The sequence below is a fragment of the Anabrus simplex genome, chromosome 1 (genome assembly GCF_040414725.1).
Source record: "Anabrus simplex isolate iqAnaSimp1 chromosome 1, ASM4041472v1, whole genome shotgun sequence".
Taxonomy (NCBI): domain Eukaryota; kingdom Metazoa; phylum Arthropoda; class Insecta; order Orthoptera; family Tettigoniidae; genus Anabrus; species Anabrus simplex.
The window spans coordinates 1,421,455,952-1,421,481,203 of record NC_090265.1 but is presented as its reverse complement, the minus strand read 5'-3'; the positions used below and the strand labels follow the sequence as shown (position 1 = coordinate 1,421,481,203).

Genomic DNA, 25,252 nt, shown 5'->3' with positions numbered 1-25,252 from the left:
CAAAGCAGAAACTGACAAGAAAATGAAGGAACATAGTAAGGAAATAAGCGAGCTGTTAAAAAAGAGTGTGATAAATGGCTAGAGGAACAGAAAGAGAAGACTGAACAACATAAGGGAGAGGTGGATAAGAAGTTGGTAAAGCAAAAAGAGAACTTTTAGAAGTTATTGGGAAGGAAAATAATAAAACCAAGAAGAGAGTAGAAACACAGGAAAGTGAAATTAAAGCGTTAAGAAACAAACAGACAAGCATGTTAAGTGAGATAGAAGGTAGAGATAAGAAAGTTGAGGAGAGAGTCAATAATGTAGAAGCAAAGTTGCGATAAGAGATAAGAGAGAAACAAGGTAGCTATGATGGGGTGAAGCATGCAGGAAATTACGTAAGAGAAAGTAGTTACCAAAGTTTAACGGGAGACAAACCAACCCACTGGACTTCCTTAACCCTATTCAGAAGCGGTTTGAGCGAAACATAAAAGAGGGGTATATTCAATGGGAGCAGGTTTTGAAAATTATTAGCAGTGCTTTCGTGGGAGAAACAAGATCCTGGTTCGTGGTGTACTGTAACAGTATGAAAGACCTCAACGAGTTCCAGAGTAAATTTAAAGAGAAATACTGGAGCGAGACAATTCAGAGTCGTGAGAGGGAAAGCGTCGTTTTTGGCAAGTTTAGGGCAAATGAGGGGGTATCCATGATGGAGTACTTCTTGGCTCACATCATGATATGCCAGAATTTAGCTGGGATAGCGACGGATACTGACGTAGTAAGGCTACTACTCAGGCATTTTCCTGAACAAGTAAAAACTGCGGCGGTGATGCAGAAAAATAGCACTATTCAGGAGATGGAACAGCTGCTCACTAAATTTGATGGGTTGGGAAATATGGAGAGTAGAAACAGGAACGCGCAAAATTATGCTCCGCAGTATGAGCACAGGGAAAACCATAGGCAGCTGAACTACGAAAATAGAAATCAAGGTAACCCTAGGAATAATGGGAACCAAGAATGAGCGGATCAGCAAACAGGTAACCGACAGGCAGACAGGAATGTGAACACTAGTGGGACGAATTGTCAGGGCCAAGTAAGACATTTAAACTAAGTACGGGCTGTAATTCAGGGTCTGTATTTCAGCCGTATCCACCGATAACCCGAAGTTTTGTTATGGAGTTATCTTATGACCTAGATGTAAGAGATGATTTAATGTTTGAGCCAGAGCAGGAATATATTAATAAACAGGAGCAAGTGGTTAATCCCATTGTTAAGTTAGAAGTGTGGGGGGCGGGTGTTCAGGCACTTATTGACTCAGGTAGTCAGAGATCATGCATTAGTTATGAGTGGTATGTGAGTTTTGTACAACGAGGTATTTATGTGGAGGAAATGCCAGTTAAGAGCACATATATCATCACTGCTGTTAGCAAGAAATCCAAACAAGTATGTAAGCAGGTGGCATTACCTATAAATAGTGTTGGTTCTATTATGGTTCAGATATGTTTAGTTATTCTGCACCGGGCGAGTTGGCCGTGCGTGTAGAGGCGCGCGGCTGTGAGCTCGCATCCGGGAGATAGTAGGTTCGAATCCCACTATCGGCAGCCCTGAAGATGGTTTTCCGTGGTTTCCCATTTTCACACCAGGCAAATGCTGGGGCTGTACCTTAATTAAGGCCACGGCCGCTTACTTCCAACTCCTAGGCGTTTCCCATCCCATCGTCGCCATAAGACCTATCTGTGTCGGTGCGACGTAAAGCCCCTAGCAAAAAAAAAAAAAAAAAGTTATTCTGCATCTTGTATTTAATATTATTTTGGGATGTGACTGGCTGATATCACATTCATCACAGTTAAGATTACAAAGAAGCTATGGTTAAAGTGGAACGAGGCTCATATTAAAGTCAGTTTTGAGGGTGACATTCAAAGAAAACAGGGTGATTGTGCCATGAGGTGCGTTGTTAGGGTTTCACAAGTTATCGAGGAAGCTAGAAAGAGCTTCAGGGAAGAAGTTAGTGAGAGCTTCGCTCTGTGTCATGTGTTGATTGATAAGGGTCAAAAAGACGTATTATGGGAAGCTGTGAGCAAGAGTGCTTCGAGGAAGAACGACAAGATGAGTTGTTGGCGGTGTTGCTTGAACACGTCAATGTATTTTCTGGGAAACCTGGCAGAACTCATGTGTATGAGCATTCTTTTTCTGTACTGGATAGTGGCCCTTTTAGTGGACCGAGGTATGGCATTCCACACAAGTTTTCCAAAGCAGTAAACGAGCAAATACAAAGTATGCTATCAGACGGCGTGATAGAGTCATCAAGTAGTCAGAACTCTAATCCTCTTATTATTGTATAAGGGATGGTTGCCCAGTTGTACTTCCACTTAAAACAATAATCACCACCCCCACCTCTTATTATTGTCCCTAAAGGTGATGGTTGTGTTAAGCTATGCATGAATAAGAGGATACAGGGAGATCAATTAAAGTCTCAGACAATTGAAGAGCTCATTCAGAGTTTCCATGGGAAAAGCTGGTTCTCTATGGTTGATCTCAGTAGTAGTTTCTGGCAGATACCATTGAGAAAGGAAGATAGGCATCTCACTGCTTTCAGTCATAGGTATAATTTATACCAGTTCACTCGTGTACCGTATGGGATGAAAATCTCCTCCTCGGCGTTGATTAGAGCATTAAATATTGCTTTAGGTAAGGATACTGATGAGTTTGCCACAGTCTATATCAATGACATTGTAATAGGTTCCAGCACATTTGAAGAGCACTTAGACCATATGGGTAGGGTTTTTGTGAAGCTCGAACGCACTGGCGTTAATTTTAAACTCTCCAAATGCGTCTTTGCCAGGCGCGTGGTCACATTTTTGGGACACCGTGTGTCTGCAGCGGGAGTAACGCTGAGAGTACGAGAATCGAGAAAATCTTGAATACCAGTACGGTACCCCAAGAAATATCAACGAATTTAGGTCTTACATAGGGGTATGTAATTGTTTTAGATGGTTTGTACTGAGATATGCATATTTACTTGAGCCATTCGGAGAACTCTTGAAAATTGGCAGTAAATGGAAATGGACTGAAAATCATGATTCTGCATTAAGGGAGCTGAAAGAAGGATTCAGGCAGGCTGTTGTACCCAAGTACCCAACGGAGAATGGGAAATATGTTTTACTCACTGATTCATCGCTGTGTGGAGTGCCAGGAGCTCTATGTCAAGAAGATGGAGGTGGAAATTTAGGAATTATATCCTTAGCGTCTAGAGGGTTGAGTGCCTGAGAGAAGAGATATTCTATTACTGAACTGGAATTTCTTAGTATTGTGTATTCCCTTAGCAAGTTTAGGATGTACGTCCTGGGCACTAAATTTGAAATAAGGATGGACCCTCATGCTTTATCCTTTACTAGCTGATGTACCCGTGCTTCGCTACGGGATTCTCAGAAAGACTGACTTTGTGGTTTTCCTAACTGAAATCAACATACGTCATTACAAAAACGTACGTATGAATGTAGTGATTAAAAGCAATGCTATCATATAAAATACTCGATCAAATGGAAAGCCGCACGTTTTATCACTTTTAACGAACAGTGCTGCGGTTAGATTGCGGTGCCAATCTGATAGTCCAAAGTTCCAGAGCTGGGATGACCAGGCCGCTGATTGCCATGAACACTCATCTGCCATTATTCCGCTAAATATGCACACTGTTCATTCCAATCAGTGCCTCAGAGTAGGGATTGAATAGCCCGAATGCTATGATGATCCAGTGTGTGACGTACCAGTGGTATCAGAAAATTTATAAACCAGGGGAATAGCATGCTAAAGCAGAAAGTTATCTAACTCCCCAGCTACTTCCCATCAATATTCAGGCAGACTGTTACACTCTGTACGACTGGGCGAGTTGACCGTGTGGTTAGCGGTGCGCAGCTGTGAGCTTGCATCCGAGAGATAGTGGATTCGAACCCCATTACCGGCAGCGCTGAAGATGGTATTCCGTGGTTTCCCACTTTCACACCAGTCAAATGCTGGGCCTGTACCTTAATTAAGGCCGAAGGCACTCCTAGCCCTTTCCTATCCCATCGTCGCCATAAAATCTATCTATGTCGGTGCAATGTAAATCAAATAAAAAATACTCTGTACGCAGCAGTAATCCTATCTACCGGAGATGAGGGGCAACAGAAGACACAAAGCACATCACGACAAACAATGGTCAATGTAATGTTATTGTTGATCAATTTTATGAGCTTTCCATATTGTAGGCCTACACATTTAGTTTTCTTTCGACTCTGTGATTTGTAAAATATTTTATACCGTAAACTGTAGTTTCTTATTCTCCGACTTTACATACCGATTTTCATTAAATACTGTTTACCCATTTTCTCGTTACTCGGCGCTGATATGGACTTAGTAACAAAAATCCAAATTCATGAATATCTTTGTGATCATAGTCAGTACGGTAACAATGTATAAGACATGAATAACAGGAAATTTAATACTATATAACCTTAGTTATGTAGCATTCATCATTACATCTCTAATAAGAAATATTTGAGAATTATATTTTAGGCCTTCCCCTAAGCTACCATTTCACTCAGCGTGAATAAAATAATTTACAGCCTAGAATATAGCGACTTATTTCCTGACTTTGCATACCGATTTTCATCAAGATAGGACTACCAATAACAATATTTGAGAATTCAATTTTAGGCCTTCCCCTAAACTACCATTTCACTCAGTGGGAGTAAAATGATTTATAGCCTAGATTGTAGAGGCTCATCCCCCGACTTCACATACCGATTTTCATTAGACCACTAATAACATAAATAGTTGAGAATTCAATTTTAGGCCTTCCCCTAAACTACCATTTCACTCAGCGCGAGTAAAATGATTTATAGCCTAGATTGTAGAGGCTCATCCCCCGACTTCACATACCGATTTTCATTAAATTCTCTTCAACCGTTTTCTCGTGATGCGTGTACATACAGACAGACAGACAGACAGACAGACAGAAATTACGGAAAAGTAAAAAGTGCATTTTCTTGTTACTATGGACATGACCGATACAGAAATACAATTTTTTTCAAATTCTGAGCAATGTACAGACAAAACTCTTATTTTATATATATAGATTTCTACTTGTAAGTTATCTTCAAATAGAATTAGTAGGTGGATACTGGCTTTACAGGAATATGACTTTACGGTGTCTCATATTAAAGGAAAGAACAATCTCCTTGCTGATCTCCTGTCCAGAGATCAGAACTTGTATAAAGAAGGAGAGATCCTTAAGCCACAGGAAGGCATATTAGTCTGTGCGTGCCTCTGCAAGGACAATGAGCCTGCTCTGAAAAGATTGCATAACTTGTTAGTAGAGCAATCAAAAGACGATGAATATCAGGAACTATTGTCTATACTTCTGGGAAGTGAGCAAGCTATGGTGATACGCGGTCGACACATGTATAAATTAATCAATGGGTTTTTAGCTAGACGGTGTAGCGAAGACAAATGGTCAATATGTGTACCCAAATCATTCCGTGTTCTATTGGTATGGTTTATCCATAGTGAATTAGGGCATTACGGTGCAAGTAAAGTTCTATATGAGATCCAGCAGAACTTTATCTGGGACAAGATGGGCAGAGAAATCAAGAAACTTCTGGCCACTTGTGACCTGTGTCAGCGGAGCAAAATTTTGAACCGCTACCTGGAGGGGCCACGTCAAACATTAGTTTCGATAAACCGGGAGACTCGGTAGGTGGATTTATTTGGGCCCCTTGTTAAAGGACAATTCGGCTTTCAGTATGTTTTTGTCATGATTGATGCATTCTCGAAGTTGGTCAGATTATACGCTATGAGGAAAGCAAGAGGAAAAGCTTGTAGCCATATAATCCAAGAGAAGTACATACCTGAACTAGGTACTCCTTGTCGCATACTTTCTGATAGCAGACCACAGTTTACTTCGAGAAAATGGAAGTCGGTTATGAAAGATTTAGGGATTACTCATGTTCAGTCGTCTGTTAGAAATCCTCAAGGTAACACGAGTGAACGGGTCATGCGTGAATTAGGCCATATGTTTAGAGCTCTCGTACACGAAAAGCATTCAGCCTGGGTGGCGCAACTATCGCTCATCGAGACATGGATAAATGCTGTTCAACACAATAGTACCAGACTTACACCTCTACAGGTTCATTTTGGTAGGAAACCCCAAAATGAACTGGTGAGGGTATTAGGCATTACTGAGGAACCTCAGCGGGACACCGAAATTTACTTGAGGTTGGGCAGAGAAAACATCGTAATATCTGGCGAGGCATGTAAGAAATAGCAGAAACGCAGGGTATTGGATGAGTTTTAAGTAGGTGACCTTGTGCTTTTGAGAGTACCAAGCAGTCGTGCAGTGAGGAAAAAGTCATCAAGGAGTTCTTTCTTTTCTAGCAGGGGCCGTACAGTATTCATGAGAGGTTGGGACCTTGTGTCTATAAAGTAGCTGACGGGGAAAATGTTTTACTTGGGTCCTACAACATTCGTAGTTTGCGGAGGTATGTGACAAGTGTAGGCGAGCATATAGAATGTAGATAACGGGAAGTCAGCCTGGTTATTGTTTTGAAGTGTTTGTGTATCAGCTGTGTGTATGAATGAAGTGGATTTTCCGGGTTATATCTGTAGACAAGTGTGGGGCGTGGTGTGCTTTCTGGAGTGAGCTCACTGTACTGCTGCGCATGTGAGTCATGTCAATCGGTGCATATTTGATGCCATGGGTGGTTTTTTTCCTTTTTTGTTAGTAAATGTCAAGGGATGATTCAGACCTGCTGAATAGGAAGGCCATATAAAAAAGTTTGTTTTTGTAAAATAGAGTCATCGCAGGCAGATGTGTCATGAGAGGACTTGCGGTAGCACGGTGACATGTTATAACGACGTGTGGGTGAATGTGTGTAACAGTGCTTGTAGATTCATGTGTGGGGATACACTTGATATTGGATGACACCAGGTGAAATGATGCTATCACATATTGAATAGCGTGTGGTTGCACTATATGTTTTTCTTGTGCAATTTTAATCTGGTGAAGACAATCTTAAAACTGATGAACACTTCAATGTGAAGAAATCAGAGGAGATGTTGCATAGTGGTATTTTTAGGTATTGTTTTAGTAATTAAGTAAGGTGTGATTTTCGATGCAAGTTGGACAGTTGAACACTTGAGAGCGTGGAGGCTGAGATATATGTATACATGGTTGGCATGTTAAAGTTGGGTAAATAATGTGTGTCGGTCTAGATAGAGGTGATACCACATGATAGACTGGTGCAAGATGAACTGTATGATACGTCAAGAGGAGTGTAAATTTGACAAGCTGTGAGTGATGATTTGATGTATGACACACTAGTGTATTTTCTATGTTATATATAGATATGTTATGGGTGATTCTGATACTATGTGTTACACGGGTCAGAATCAGGGGGGTGAATGTAATATCATGGTCGCCACAACATTTACATAATTTGATTGCCCACCCGAATTAATTGTGTATATATATATATATATATATCATGTATCATATGTAATTTTATTCACTATTAATGTCCATCATCATCATTTATGTAATTGGTACATAAGAACGAGAAATAATTTTTAATTTTAATATACTAGAATATTCCGTTGTAATGTTAAGACAGTAGGTCTTGCGCCAACAGGCTACTTGGTGTCTCGCAATAGTCCAGGAACAGCAGGTTAATTTTGGACGGTTCTTGGAAACATACGTGACAGCAAGAGGGAGATACATAATTTTGTTGTTGGGACGCTAAATCACCTCACATCACATGCTCCTATCAGGAGGGCCTTTTCTGTCTAGGACAGACACCACATCTATATATCGAAAGGGTGGCGACATACATCAGCTCTCATTGGAACGACATGTCATATGACATCGAGGGAGGAAGTGGGAACGTGAAGAGGATATATATAGAACTACACTGCGTGGCGAAGATATTCTGCATCCAGCTTTCTTGAGTCGCAATTCTCAGGTAGTCTCCAGTTTTATTAGAAAGTCACTCTGCTGTCTGAGTGATGTGCTTACACTCAATATCTATTATCAGCTTTGTGAGACTTACTCAGATTATTTAGAAAGCCAAGTTCATATAATATAGAAGGATTGGATGTTTTCAGTCCTCTCTATTCAATTAATTCTGATTTGGAATTTCATATTGTAAGGCTGGTACTATGTTTTTGGTACTTGGCACAATAGGGAGTGATAGATTCAGGGTGGAATCCATTCCATGAAGCAGATGCCGAGGATGATGCTGTTGGAGAAAGGACAAAAACTATCAACCACGGAAGCAGACGACGAGAAGATCAACCTCTGGTGAACATTTGTTAGCCCTGTTATCGCAAGTCCGCGCATGTAGATTTTAATTGGTAATATCAGTCAGTAATTTTCAATTTTGGGAATAACTCATTGTTACGTAATTTCATCCTTTTATGGAATAAAACCTTTATTCTTTGTACCGTACATCATTAAATAATTTACTTTTTAGTAGGTTCCCTATGTTTTCCCACATGGTATTTAATGGTTAGTATCCTTATACCTCACGACCGGGATAGTCTCATTAAAGTAAGTTTAGTATTTTATTAGATCATAATTCAGTTTCAAATTCCATTTAATTTTGAAGCCTGGCGCCCAACTTACAATTGTTGCTAAACATCTTTATCGTAACTCGTGGGCATGTTAATTACGATCGCCATTGAGGAGCAAGATCATAACGACAATTAATCTTGTCAGAATTTAGTTTGTTTCGGTGTTTGATCTGTTACAAGCTGGAATTCAAGAGGACAAATTGGGGCAAATATTCATTTATAGGAAGGGGAGTTACGGATTGGATTAACTTACCAAGGGAAATGTTCAATAAATTTCCAATTTCTTTGCAATCATTTAAGAAAAGGCTAGGAAAACAACAGATAGGGAATCAGCAACCTGGGTGACTGCCCTAATTGCAGATCAGTTGTGACTGATTATGTCAGTTAATATAATAAATTTCTTACAATTATTATAAGATACATACTTTAAATATGGTTTGCAATGATTTTCATTACTTGTAATATGTCAGTTAAGTCAGATGTGGAACAACTAGATATCCCACTGGGACAAACTCATGACCGACTGCTGTACCATCAAGCCATCCGACAGGGAGTTCTCCCAACGTCCGTTACAAGAATACTACAGGAACTGAGCGGACAGAGGAAAGAAAGTTGTCTCCTGGTCAGCAAATGAAGGAGTATTGGAAAAAGCAGAAGAAAGCAACAACTTTACCGAAGAGTAGATGCGAGCCCCGTGGTCCTCAGTAGGCCAAAACGGCAAAGAGAGAAAGAAGGAAAGAATAAAAGGTGTTATAAACCAAAATTGAGGTTAGGTATATGCCTAGAGTATACATAATTCCTAACGATGTTGACGGGGAGAAAATATCCATGTGCGGTATTAAAACGTGTAGAATCTGGAAAATATCGAAGTACAGGTATGTTCAATTGCCAATCCCAATTACTTTTCCAAAATCAAAGAAGTGATCTCATTCGTACAATCATATTTCGCGCCTTCTATATTTCAAGATACCTATTAAAAAAAGTAGATGTCGCGTATATCACGCCAATACCAATGCTACCAACATGCGGATGTGCATTTCGAAACGGCTAAACTCGGAAGCAGTAGCAATCGCAGTCGGACCACAGTTTTGTAAAAGTTGCTTTATGGTATGGTTTATTCCATGATTCATAAGCTACTTTGTACTGTACTCCACAGAACGAAGCTGCTACGTCTGAAGCAGTTACTAAAGGGTGTTATATGAAGCTTTTTTTTTTTTGGTGTCATCTCAATAGGTCAGCAGAGGGTTGCAGATCGTACTGAGAGTAAGTACAGTATATGGAGCCGAATAACGAACGATAACGAAAGAAAATCACGCCTGTGATGTAACATAACATGTAAACAAATGAATTAGAATAATTAATATATTTTTCTTTCGATTTATTTGCCGTTGAATCACAACATTACACACGCTGAGAAAACGTCACTGATGTACAGTATTGTTAGCAAAGAAAGTAGCAGTGTTCAATGCCGGCAAAACAACGGACACAGACAAACATATTAACCAATCCACTATCTTTGTGAGTTAGGCCCCCTATGCAGTTGCCTTGGCTTTAAAAAAAAAAAAAAAAAAAAAACGCCATCTCATTCCAAGTTCACTGAGCTGTTGAATAAAATGCTCTTAACAAGTAAAATGACGAAAGAGAAATATTGTTCTGGCGTCGTAATTAGGACTATAGAAGCATAGGCCTACCTTTCCTCTGGTACAAACTAGGAAGATAAAGAATGATTCTAAGAACATCATATGAAGATAACGTTCGAAATAGAGAGAACAAACTACGACAATTACTCGTTTAAGGGAAGAGGAGTTACGGATTTTAATGATTTACGAAGAGAGAGATGTTCGATAAATTTCCAACTTCTTTGAAATCATTTAAGAGAAGACGAGGTTAAAAAAAAAAAATTATAGGGAATTTGCCACATGTCCGATTGCCCAAAACGCAGATCAGTTGTGATCGATGACATGAAAATTAGGGCTATCTTTAAGGTTCCGTATGGAGTGGCAATACATATTTGCCCGAGCCAAGTCATTTGAGAATAAATCAAAATAGTCCACTTCTACAACTATCAAAGCAACCGACAGAGGCTACACAATCCCTGATCGAAGTGATACGAAATAGAAGTGAACACAGCTGTCACTTACCAACTTCGTCTACTTTCTGTAGGAAGTTATTGAATTCCTCTTCCATTTTAACACAAAACTCGAAGAAGCTGCGAACCACTAGTGTACGAGGCCGTTGCTATGGAGATTTCAAAGAATAAGTACCAACGAGGATGCAGGCGCTATAACAAACAGTTGCTATGTCTTTCTCGTTGGCCTCGGCTACGTGACTGCAAATACAGTAGAGACAATACACGACACTTAGGGATTTCGCCTTGCTAAAATGGGAGACAATTCGACGGTGGCGCTCCTAGTGACTTGACATGAACAAACCGCGCTAAATTCAAATATCAATGGAAATGTATATACGGAAATAGATAAATACGTCTAGAAAGACAGTGGTATTGAGATATTAACTTCGACGTTGCTAAAGCAATTCTAGATAAATTAATGAAGAATTATTTAAAAGGTTATTATTCAAAGACTGAAATTAGACATATAAACAAGGTGTGAAATGGACTGCTGTGAAATGGCTTGATCTTTCATTTATGCATTACTTTTTTAGCTTTTGCATAGCTGCCTGAAATCTTACGGTTGGATTTGTCTTTTTTCCTCATTTAAAAACAATGTATCATCACATTAAGACATTTGTCAATAAAAATATCGACACATTCCTTACACATATGATGCAATGAATTAATATTTAATAGATGGACAATTTTCCTCTTAACCCTTTGAGCCCCATGAAAAGAAGTTAAAGTTCAAAAATTTATTTTATTCACAAGATGACTATACAATAGGTACACAGAATCATAAAGCACACTCAGTTTGTTCGTCACAAATATAGGGTGTCCATACCAGGTGTGGTTTCATCAGGAAACCACTGGGAAGATAGTGCACTTTTGCACTTCTTGTGATACTCGCCAAAACAGTTTCTTTCATTGTTCAGGCACAAACCTACGTCACATACAAGACATGCCCATTTGGTTCGGTGGGGATTTGATATAGTACTGCAATGAGCACAGCATCGTGATTTATATTTAGTTGGCATGTGGTTAGCTTTGTCGAATCGCATTTCTGGTGCCACATACTTCTTGAATTTGTTCTCCACGCGTTGGGTTTTCTTGCCTCTAGCTGGAGTTGATACGGCCCCAATCATTCCCGCAACCACTGACATTCGGAAATTTTTCAGAGTTAGTGTGGCACCACCTTCACTTCTCTCCTTGAACAGGATGTAAGCATTCACAATGCATACACCAACGAAGTGCCAGAATATCAAATCAAATCAAAATCTCTTTATTTGCAAATGAGGTGTCTACCTCGGTGGCAAATGGTACACTAAAATACATTATTGTCAAGCACTAAATTTTAAATTAACAGGAGACGAAGAAAATTTTCCTAGAATACAATATTATACAATTTACGCTAATAATTTTTTCTATTAAACACACACATCATCCTTAATAAATTTATATTGTTTACAAAATTCTACTTATAATATCTTACAAACATAGTCAACTCATATACAGTACGGTATGTGAAATTCCTTCTAATAATACTATACAACTGGTATAAGTTTAAAATTAACATTGAATTTATTTACATATTTATATTTTACCCATTTTGGAACCCAAGTAGCATAACGACCTGCTGCGTCTTAACCAGAGCCCCTTTTGCCACCACTTTTCAGAGTTCCTGAAGGGCCTTCACAGCTACCGTAGCGGTCCCAGGGCCCTCGAAGTCCCCACTGTACTTCACCCCTACAGGCAGTCCCCTACTTTGGCTGTCCAAACTCCTTAGACCAGGGGATGGAATTAATTTAATCACACACATTTATTATTTACAATATCCTGCACTGGTCGAATGCCCTCTAACATTTAATTTATTATCTCTGTTGTTGTTTATTCTCTTCTTGAATATCTGTACAGATTTTGGAAAAGGATCAAACACTACCCCTGGTAAACTGTTCCACTCCTTCACGCCCTTCACAATGAAAGAAAATTTACCCCAATCGCTTCTGCTAAAATTCCTTCTAATTTTGTACTTGTGGTCAGTTCTACCAATATAATTATTTTCCAATTGAAGCCTCTCACGGATATCTCCCCATGCTTCTTCTCCTGTATAGGCTCTATATAATCCTATAAGTCTACTTTTCTCCCTTCTCTTACTTAAAGTTTCCCACCCAAGTTCCTTTAACATTTCTGATACACTACTCTTTCTCCTGAAATCCCCTGTTACAAACCTTGCTGCTTTCCTCTGCACACTATCTAGTTCTTTTATTAGGTATTCTTGGTGAGGATCCCAAACACTGTTTGCATATTCCAATAATGGACGAACCATACTTAAGTAACGTTTTTCTTTTAATTCTTTGTTGCATCCTTTAAGTAGCCTCATTATGACATGTAACGATCTGTATGCTTTCCCAACAACGTCATCAACATGACCCTTCCAGTGCAAATTACTTTCAAATCTCACACCTAAGTATTTGCACTTGCCATCTTTTGGGATAACTACCTCATCCAAAGTATATTCAAATTCAGTTTTAAAGCTCCTGTTTGTAAAAGTTGTAACAGTTGATTTGGCTCCATTAATCTTCATATTATTTTCTTCAACCCATTCCTGGATACTGTCAAGGTCCCTTTGTAATTCTGAACAATCCTCAATGTTATTTATTTCCCTATAAACAATTATATCATCTGCATACAATCTTATTTTTGATGTTATATTGTTCCCTAAATCATTTGCGTATATTAAGAAAAGTAACGGACCGATTATACTACCCTGTGCAATTCCCTTCCAGACTTTCTCTTCCTGTGATATATTATTTCCTACTTTGACTTTCTGAACCCTTGAATTTAGAAATGTTCTTATCCAACGTATAACCCTTACGCCCAATCCTATTCCCTCCAATTTCTTTAATAATATTCCATGTTCCGCTCTATCAAAGGCTTTGGAAAGATCTATGGCTATGCAATCTAACTGGCCTCCTGAATCTAACTGATCTGATATGTCCTGCTGAAATCCCACCAGTTGTGCCTCGCAAGAAAATTTCTTTCTAAATCCATACTGGCTCCTCATGAACCAATTTCTATCATCACATATCCCTCTGATGTACTTTGCTATTAAACTCTCCAGTATTTTACAAACTATACTGGTCAGGCTGATTGGTCTGTAGTTCTCTGGTTTCCTTTTATCACCCTTTCCTTTATAAATTGGTATTATTATAGATTCCTTCCATTCCTTTGGTATCACACTATTATTTATGACATAGTCAAAGAGAAATTTTAAATAAGGCACTATATACCACCCCATTGTCTTTAATACCTCCCCAGTAATTTGATCACTTCCTGCTGCTTTTCCTTGCTGAAGCAGTTGGATTTCTCTGAAAATATCTTCATTTGTGAATGAGAAGCTTCTTGTTTCCCTCTGTGTCTCTCCCTCTCTATCTTCTGTTACGGTTTCCAAGTCCTGACAATCTTCTACTGAATCTCGGAATTCCCTACTAAAGAGGTTTGCTTTCTCAGTATCTGTTCAATAGTGTTCACCCCCTTCTCCCAACATTGTAGGAATTTGGATTCCTTTCCCTTTTTGATTCCTAATATATGAATACAGCTTTTTCCATTTCCCTTTGTGGTCATTACCCTCTTGAAGAATGCCATTCATATAATTCTCTTTTGCTTCCTTTTTCACTCTATTCAGTTCCCTCATTAGTTGTTTTCTAGTTTCTCTATTCTCCCTACCTTCTTTGATTTTCCTGTTTACTATTCTACATTTTCTTTTTAATTTTCTTATTTCCCTTGTGTAATAAACAGGGTCTGAGGTCTTTTTACCCTTCTTAACAGGTACAAATCTTTTCTCTCCTTCCCAAATTATTCCTTTAAATTTAGCCCAAAGTGTATCCACATTATTCCCTTCACTTATCCAACAACTGAATTGTGATTTAAGGTAAGTCCCAAATTCATCAACTTTAGTTTTTCTGTATAATTTCTTGTCTTTTGTGACCCTCTTATTAAGCATTTTTGGTACGAGTCCTACATCCATTATTACAGCCTTATGGTCACCTATTCCTTCAATTACCTCAGTTTTATCAACAATATCCCATGGTTTAACCAAGAATACATCTAGCAAGTTATTGAGACGAGTTGGTTCTTGTACTACTTGTGTAAATCCTCCCTCCCAAATTAACTTATTTGCCAGTTTCTGTTCATGGGCTTCACTTGCAGCTCCATTCCATTCAACTTCAGGCAAGTTTAGATCTCCCCCAATTATTACCGTATCATTATTGTTTTTATGAGTATAATCTATTATTTCCTCAAATATTTCCATATCTCTTTCCTCTCTTCCAGGCCTATATGTTCCTATAATTCCCACCTCCTTCATATTATCACAAACTAATTTTATCCCTAATATTTCATCCCTTTCATCAGTAAACCATTCATGCGAACAATATGTTTCCTTCACCAGAATAAATACCCCTCCTCCTTTTTTATCTCCTCGGTCTCTACGATAGACTGTATACCCTTCTGGAAATACTTCTGTATTACCCACCCCTTCTCTCAACCACGATTCCACTCCTATCACCACATCCGTCTCATAAGATTCCATCAATGTACCGAATTTTAAATGTTTATTTACTACACTCTGACAGTTTACCAAGAGCAATCTCAGACCTCCTTCCTCCCTAAAGCTTGACTGTTGCAATTGGGTAACGTTTGACTCATGAGTTGAGAACTTCCCTGGAACCCAGATCCTTGTACATAGACCTTGATTTAAGGGTCTGGGTTTTCTGGCAAGTTTCCCTGTATGTGCCAGTTTAGTGGTATGGGTTTTCTTAAGTACCGATTAGTTTGCAAATCTCTGTTGATAATTGTAGCAATTTGTCTACAGAGAGTTGCTTTTCCATTACCATTTAGATGTAACCCATGTCTAGTGAACATTTGCCTGCCAAGACCTAAAGTATCTACTACATAGACATTTCTAAAACTCTTACATAATCTCTTGATTTTTATATTTACATCATGTACAGCTTTGTTCACATATGAGTCCTCTAAAAGGTCATACCTGGGTGGCACATTTACTACAATTACTTTTGAGTCAGGTAGTTTGGAAATCTTACCTCTGAGAGTCGTAATTAGTTCCTCACCTTCATTTGCGGCAATGTCATTTGTACCACTCACAATCACCACATAATTGTCCTTCTCTGACACAGGATCACAACTTGAAAGGACGTCTTCGGTTTTGGCACCTGGTTTTATTAGTCCTAAAACCTCAGTCTCTGGATTCTGCAGCTCATCCTTGATGCCTTCTGCCATACCCGCCCTTGACTGTCTGCGTAGAGATGAATCTTTGGCGATCTTGACTTTCGGTTGGTTTTCTTACCTCCACTGGATTTAAAATTATTTGGAAAACTTGGTGTGTCTTCTTCTGGAACTTGCTGCAATAACTGAAATCTATTTTGGCACTGCAAAGGGTTTTTTCCCGGTTTTAAGTTGTACGTAGTTTCTCCCATATGTTTAACATTAGGCCTAAAATGGCCATGCGTCACTTCCGTCCACGGCGATCTTTCTTCTCCAATGTCTTCTTTATCTTCCAGTTTCTTTATTCTGTCCTTTAAGCATTCATTTTCATGTTTCAGAGCGCATAAGTCCTCTCGTAGCACTCCTAAAATCTTAATTATAGTTTCATAAGTCTCTCTTTCTTGTTGTTCTGCCTCACTATCAGTTTGTTTACACTCGGGACACAGCCACTCACTTTCTTCAATATCAGTCCTATTTACAATATTTGCACAACGAAAATGGTACCATTCATCACACTTACGACACAGAATCCCATTTTTAACTACTCTTCTGCATTTGCCACATTTTTCACTGCATCTTACACCATTATCTACTACGGATATCACAGACTCACACACAGTAGTCGCCATCACATCACCACCATCTCTTACCTTTACGGATTACTTCATACACCGACTTCAGCATGTCAGCCTTGTCCTCAAACCCCATGTTCGAGTTATAATCTGAAACCATCACCGGACAATTGACAGTAACTGTTGTTCCATCTTTCATTTTTCGTGAAACGGTAGTTTGCTGCGACGGGTCATGAAAGTTTGAAAGAAAAAGGATTCCTTTCTTGTCCTTCCAAATAAGTGTCACAATGCCACTACTAATATATCTAAAATCAGAAGCACCACGTTCGATTTGGTTTTCGTTTACTAAATATTTTGGCATTTGTACTCTGCCCTTTCTCACCCTTGCAGAGTTTGCATTAGTGCTACGGAGGTGAAATAATTGTCAACGTAGACCTGGTGGTTACGTCCCTCGAGCTTGGCAGTGACCCACTGGTTTCAGTTTGAAACCACGTATATTTCACATAGAAATAGAAAATATTTCTATAATTATAAACTGAAATACCCACAAACTTGTTAATTAGGATTTTAGTAATAAGAAAATTAACAAATATTTACGGTTCACTACCACATAAGTTATTTATAATCGTAATGAAGAGCAAGTAGGCAAGACGCCATTACATGAATACCTCCATGAACTAAACACTGTGCGCCAACTGCAAAACAACTTCATCTCCCTTAGATACATGAAACAGCCAGCAGATGGCTCCAGTTAACAGAGAGGCAAGCCGGTTTCTTATGAAAACCAGCAGGAAGCCGGGCAAGTGAACTTCTAAACATGGTTTCACTGCGAAACCACTAGTACAGAAAGGGATAACATGAAGCCTACTAACAGAAAGAAAATCTATAGAATCCCGGCTTTAATCTGAGAAGAGGGATAAAAGAAAGAAAAGTATGAAAATGTTGTCGATAGTGATGCTTTGAGGAATATTTACGTACAATTAGAGTAAAAATGTAACATACCCTTGGCTGTATAGTCGAGGATTTTTAAAGTCGCTGGCCTGGAAATGATCTGAACAGATCTTATAATTCTTATACAAGCGTAACGTCCCTTCTTTCTTGTACACTTTATCCAAATCGCTTCTGTGACATTTCAAAACCCACAGATCACACCTACAACAACACATCGGTATTGAAGGTTAACTGCTGCACTATACAATAAAATATGCGTATTATATTTTAAGCCCGTTAAAACATGGGTAGAGCAGGTCAGAAGATTATGAAGTACTATAAAAATCTCTGTCACTGGAAGAATATATATGCAAACACAATATTACTTACATGTTCTTGTCATGAGGGAACCTGAAGAACGAGCGCGCATTTTTCTCTACTTCGTAATTACTGCAGCCAAACACAGCACATACCTTTCCCCTCATGTTCAGAGGAGATATCAAGGAACAACACACGCTACTATTTAATTATGTCAACTCACTGACACTTTAGACACTTTATTATTATTATTTTTCTCTAGATCTACAGTAATAATACCCATTTGATCCTTTAAATGAGAAAACATGTTCAGCCCATGCCAAAATTCACTCTTTCAAACTCTACACACTGTACAGAAAAAAGAAAAGAAAAATAAAACACGCAGAGAACAAAAATGAGCAAACAAAACAATATTAATAAGAAAGAAAAAAATCAAACGTACTCCATGGACATGCCATGAAATTCCTCAGATACTCCGGAAACCTAACCCCCAAAGTGAGGGTCACCACGGTAGTCATCCTCGGCCCTTTCATGCCACGTCCAACGTCTTTGCTGAATATTCCTGTTGTCTTCCCAGAATGTGTAGTTTAAATAAACATAATTAAAGGACATAATAAAGTTGAAATAAAGTCAGCAGTATTAAGAATGTCAAAGACCTTCATGCCTCTCTTAGCTAGACACGCAAACTCTTGCACATTCCATTCCTCCTACCTTATTTTACTTGACCCACTCTAGGTTGCTGAGTCCAGACTTACGTTACATTCTGCCATTGCGTATTCATGCTCACGTATGCTCACTTTGCAACTTTATCCTTGTCAGCCATGCTTAATCAATTTAAATACCAAGCCATACTCCACCTGAAATTTGTCATCACGTCCACCAAACCAAAGTTTACAAACAAACACCAATTCTCAATTATCTTCCCTCTCAACACTTAAATTCTGCCATTACATATACCACCATTTCTCCATCTCCACATTTCAGCAATAAATTACCGTCTCTACTGCAATTTAATACCAATACATCATCACTTAACACTCACATGATATAGCAGTAATTAAACGTCCACCATCCATTTGTCATCACGTCCACCAAACCAAAGTTTACAAACAAACACCAATTCTCTATTCACATCCCTCTCAACACTTAAACAAACACCACTTCTCAGTTTTCGTCCCTCTCAACACTTAAAATCTGCCATTGAAAAGTACCATCACTTCTCCATCTCCAAATTTCTTATCACATTGAATACCAAACCACCTTCATTTACAACTTACTCATGAGTGCACCACTACTTCTCATACCTTTCCAACACCACATTTCAACATATACCACCTCTATTTCCAACACCACCTTTCATCTCTAGCACACACTCATCTACCATACTCAATTTACCATACACTCATACTCATCCTATTACCCATCATAACAAACCATAAACACAAGTACCTACCGAAAACTCCATCTTCCACCAAACCAAAATTTACAAATAGCCAAATTACATTACTATATCTTCATACTTTTCCTACACCACATTTCAACATCTACAAATACCACCCACTCATATACAATCACATTAAATACAACTTACTCATGAGTGCACCACCACTTCTCCATACCTTTCCAACACCACATTTCAACATATACCACCTCTACTTCCAACACCACATTTCAGCCCTAGCACACACTCGTCTACCATCAAATAAATCTCCATCTACAAATACCACACACTCATACACCATCACAACCTTCAAAATATCACTTCATCTTCACCTACAAATACCAAACACTCATTCCTCAACACTACATTCTTACATCTAACAATCTTTATTTTCACTACTCCCTATACTATTGTTCTTTTTACTTCTAGTGACTACACCCTTCTCATTTCTACCTGAATCCCAAATGTCTGTCAGTTTTTTATACCTTCCTGTTTCTCTGCCACCTCTTTTGTCCGCCACTTCATCACCATCTTCACTCTGTTGTGTTCTTTTGCCTCCACCTTCAGCCCCCATCATCTCCGTTAATCTTCTGCCCTTGCCTCTTTCCCAACTCCTATTGAGACATCCTCCGGTTGCCTCTGACGTCACCTTTTTACCCGTCACTTTCCTTACTTCACTGCTTTCACTCCCCTGCCTTTCTTCTTCACTGCTTATGGTCACTCTTTCACATGTCGCCTCTTCCTGAACTTCTTCACTGTTAATGGTTACATTTTCACTTGGCGCCTCTCTTTGACCCTCTTCACACATTACCCTGTTACTGTTATCTCTCCTCACTTCCCCATCTCTCGTTGCACTGCTCATTTTTTCTTCGTCTTTTTTAATCTTCATTTCTAAGTCCAGCAGTCTATTCACAGATCAGTTCCTCTTCCAATTTCTGCCTGATACCACTAGCTCTTGTCCTTTAATAGTAGCTCTCAGTCCTTGATTTATCGCACGTATCTTGTGTTTTCTGAGTATTTTCTCATTCCTAATAGCCTCCCATCCCACGTCTCTCTTGATCCATATTTTTTCTCTCTGCATGTTACTCGCATTGCCTATCACAGCATCAGCCATCAACGTAGAAAACAGTTCTACTTTGATAGGCCTGTTGCCCCTAGTTCTTACCACCCTCTGTACGTCATCTATGTCCACTTCGCAAAAGTTAAGTTTCAATTTCCCCTGTATTAAGTCGACAACTTTGTAAATTGTATGTACTTTGTCTTCTCTCGCCTCCTCAGGCACCCCATAAATAAATAAGCACTTCTTCCTGCGATTCAATGTATTGGCATTCACTTCCGCTTTCAATTTCAACGTCTCCTCTTCCAGTCGTCCTATTCTTTCTCTTAATATTGCCACTTCCTCGTCGTTCTTTCTCACTTGTGATGTTATATCATCCGTCATTTCTCGCAGCCATAACTTCATTTTTCCAAACTCCCTGGTTTGTTCTTGGATCATATTCTTAATTTGCTCAAAGGGGCACACTTCTACCACCGCCTCTTTTACCCATTTTTTGAATTCTTCTATGTCTTCCCATCCCTCATTTCCACTAGATGTCGGGCCTGGGTTCGGCTCTACACCTCCAATCAGTAGCAACATTATAACCACTGCCGCTGTTAACACTACGTCTCCTTTGATTACCAAATCCACTTTACACCCACCTGATTTTACTTTTTCTTTCTTGATTCTCCTCTGCCATCCTCCAATAGCCGCCCTGTATTGATCTACTCCAATCATTGTATGTCAACTCACTGAAAACGCATAAATAACACCAAAAACTTCACACAAAAATACACCTGCTCTTATGACAGAATCAGTACCGTTCAGGTCTATCCGCTAGAGTGTCCCTCAGTATCTCGCTCAGTGTCGTGTATTGTCTCTACTGTATTTGGTGACTGTCATCAAATAGAGTAGAGACAATACGCGACACTAGAGGCGGAAATCTATCGATAGTGCTATCGATAGTCATCGATAGCGACCACTATCGTCTGACATCGATAGTCAGTTGCCTACTATCGATAGTCAACGACAGTTGCTTTTCGTTATTGGCTTATTTTCGCACTAATAGAAATTGTACAGATGTTTCACTGTTTGGTAGTAACTTTAATATACCGGTTTAAAATTGTGAACTTCATATATAGATGTCCAAAGGGAAGATACCTGACGTTTGGAAGTGATTTAGGCGTAGTGAGGATGAAAAGTTAGCTAAGTGCAATGGGTGTGGAATACTGTAATAGAACCCCTACACCAGAATATCCGCAAATGGAATGATATTAGATCGTTCAGTATTTACAGGATTACATTTTTTCCACACGAATGTATGTGCTACATCACCATTGTTTCCGACAAAATATCTTCCTCACATTCATTAGAAATACCAGGTCATCATGTGAAAAATCATTATTACTCCTATCAGAATTACCAGTATCATTTTAGAGATTCATCTTTGATGTAGGCGAGTCACTTATTTTGTCATCAGACAAACATTTCCTCCTTTTCGCGCTCGCCATTTCCGTTTACCTTGTCAGCTGGTGAGTCAAGAGATTGTATAACTCATAGGCGAGAGAAGATAAGGCAAATTTTAGGCCAAAGGCTTCGCGAAAGCAACTGAAAACTCTCCTGCCATCCGTTCAGAAAGCTGTAAAACATTTTTCCAAAGGAAATTTTTCCGAGAAAATGTCAGGCGATCGCAAAGGAACACTGCAGCTGAACGAGAATTTCTCGGGCGGTCAAGTTATGGGCAAGCGCGTGCAGCTCGAGAATGTCTCGGACGTGTCACTAAATATATTTATAAGTGATTCCGATTTGAATTTCTGAAATTACTTAGCATGAAATAATTGTAATTTCTACTGATTTTTTTTTTGTGGATTGTGTTCAGTGAATGTCATATTTTCATGCGTAATGATATGATCCGTTCCACTTTTTGAAAACTATCAATTACTATCGATAGTAGATCTCACACTATCGGAAAATATCGATGGCGATTACTATCGATAGTTTGCCGACTCTACGCGACACTTCCGGATTTAACGTTGTTAAAATGGGAGACAATTCGACGGTGGCGCTCCTTGTGACTAGACATGAAAAGTCGCGCTAAATTCAAATATCAATGGAAATGCATATACGAAAATGGATAAATAAATTACGTCTAGTAAGAAAGTGTTATTGAGATATTAACTTCGAAGTTGCTAAAGCAATTCTGCATAAATGAATGAAGAATTATTTAAAGACTGAAATTAGACATATAAACAAAATGTGAAATGGTTTGATCCTTCATTTACGCATTACTTTTTGCTTTAGCATTCCTGCCTGAATTTTTACGGTTAGATTTGTCTTTTTTCTCATTTACAAAACATTTTATCATCACATTAAGACACTTGTCAATAAAAATATAGGTCCATTCCTTAAGGCCGGTCTCCACTGATTAACATTTAATACCAACATGTTAAATTTAACATGTTACAATTGACATGTATATTGTGATTGGGTCTTCCAATTGACTTTGCATGTTAACTCAGAATGTTGAGGTTAAACACTTAACATGTTGGCGTGTTTTCCGCTCCAAGTGGAGAACATGTCAAGTCTATTCGTTGTTCGTGAGATGTTGGTACAGCTTCGGCAACTTCCTTGCCGTTTCCATGTCAACAGATAGCCAAACGATGCAAACGACGTGCTTCTCGGTAAGTAGGATTTTAGTTACAACACTCCGCAACTCATTCTCTTCGTTATAAGCTACAAGTACAGTACCGGTACCAGTACGCGCACGCGTGTCTTTCGCTCTGCACTATACTAAATTTTATAGTCAGAAATGGAGTGGAGCAAGATTACTTTCGACATAATGACATAATAGAAAGGCCTTGTTTGAGGGATGTCTCATCAAGGGAATACAGAGATAATGCGAAGAAAGCCGACAGTTTCCAGGAACTCCAAATTATTATTATTATTATTATTTTATTATTATTATTATGATTATTATTATTCCCATCGAAAAAATCTAGCGTCCCTCCGCTCCCAGTACAGTTGAGTATTGCAAAAAAAAAAGTCAGAAAAGACTGAAGTCGGGGGGGTGGGGTGGGGGGGGGAGCGGACGAAGTTTATACTTCATAGAGGTTTACCTTTGAAACAATGAGCAGGATGAGGGGAGTAAATGCGTCTAATAAAACTGCATTTCTAAATAATAACAAGAAGCAACGGTGACAATAACAAAGGCCAAATCCTCTTCATCTGAGTTCATTGTCCCTGTTTGAAAATACTAAACACCATCTAAATGTATTACCGCAAATTGATATGATAAACTACCTATATTAAACAAAGAAAGTCAAGTTTAACATGATTATTAAGTGAGGACACAATGTTAAATGAAACAGTATTCAACATTTAACATGTTGATGGTGTCACCAGTTAACTTTTAACACTTTAAACATTTAACATGTTGTTGTTAAATGTTCATCAGTGCCTTTACACACATGATGCAAGCAATTAACATTTATAAGCTGGAAAATTTTCCTCTTAACATGAAGCCCAGGTTCGATTCTGGCTCAGTCCGGTGGTATTTGAGGGTGCTCAAATACGACAGCCTCGTGTCGGTAGATTTACTGGCACGTAAAAGAAATCCTGCGGGAATAAATTCCGGCACATCGGCGTCTACGAAGACCGTAACAGTAGTTAGTGGGACGTAAAGCAAGTAACATTATTATTATTAACATGAAGCCTACTAACGGAAAAGAGATCTATAAAATTAGCCTCAAAAACATTCAAAACTTCCCTACAATACTTGCTATTACATCAGGGTAAAGCAAATTAGCATCATCATATTGCTTTAACAAAATGTGTACATTTAAGTCACCCGTATATTCTTCAATCAATCAATCAATCAATCAATCAATCAATCAATCAATCAATCAATCAATCAATACTGATCTGCATTTAGGGCAGTCGCCCAGGTGGCAGATTCTCTATCTGTGTTTTTCCTAGCCTTTTCTTAAATTATTGCAAAGAAATTGGAAATTTATTGAACATCTCCCTTGGTAAGTTACTCCAATCCCTAACTCCTCTCCTATAAACGAATATTTGCCCCAATTTGTCCTCTTGAATTCCAAATTCACCTTCATATTGTGATCTTTCCTACTTTTAAAGACACCACTCAAATTTCGTCTACCGATGTCTTCCCACGCCATCTTCCGCTGACATCTCGGAACATACCACTTAGTCGAGCAGCTTGTCTCCTTTCTCCCAAGTCTCCCAGTCCAAGCTTTGCAACATTTATGTAACGCTACTCTTTTGTCGGAAATCGCCCAGAACAAATCGAGCTGCTTTTCTTTGGATTCTTTCCAGTACTTGAATCAAGTAATTCTGGTGAGGGTCCATATACTGGAACCGTACTCTAGTTGAGGTCTCAAAAGAGACAAATATGCTCTCTCATTTACATCCTTACTACAACCCCTTAAATACCCTCACAGCCATGTGCAGAGATCTGTACCCTCTATTTACAATCATATTTATATGATCACCCCAATGAAGATCTTTCCTTATGTTAATACCTAGGTACATACAATGTTCCCCAAAGGGAACTTTCACCCCATCAATGCAGTAATTAAATCTGAGAGGACGTTGAGTTCTATTTTCTAGAAACAGAGCCACCCATTCAGTCAGTCTTCTGTCAAGTCCAATTGCACACATTTTTACCAGTAGTCTCCCATAATCCACCCTATCAAATGCCTTAGACAGTTCAATCGCGATACAGTTCAACTGGCCTCCTGAATCCAGCTATGTCTTGCTGGAATCCTACAAGTTGGGCTTCAGTGCAATAACCTTTCCTAAACCCAAACTACCTTCAAACAAACCAGTTATTAATTTCGCACACAGGTCTTATATAATCAGAAAGAATGCTTTCCCAAAGCTTACATGAAATGCATGTAAAACTGACTGGCCTGTAATTTTCAGCTTTATGTCTATCACCTTTTCCTTTATATACA

The 25,252-nt window shown here is 38.8% G+C and overlaps 1 protein-coding gene across 1 annotated transcript in view; it reads right to left on the bottom strand.

Annotated features, from left to right (window-relative positions):
• LOC136879135 (tetratricopeptide repeat protein 12) overlaps nt 1–10,879 on the bottom strand; it is a 172,831-nt gene extending 161,952 nt beyond the window's left edge. Inside the window, exon 1 of the mRNA XM_067152890.2 lies at nt 10,725–10,879. Within this exon, the coding sequence (XP_067008991.1) occupies nt 10,725–10,770 (46 nt within the window). The 5' untranslated portion in view covers nt 10,771–10,879. The remainder of the gene's footprint in view (nt 1–10,724) is intronic.
• Nucleotides 10,880–25,252: the final 14,373 nt, after the last annotated feature.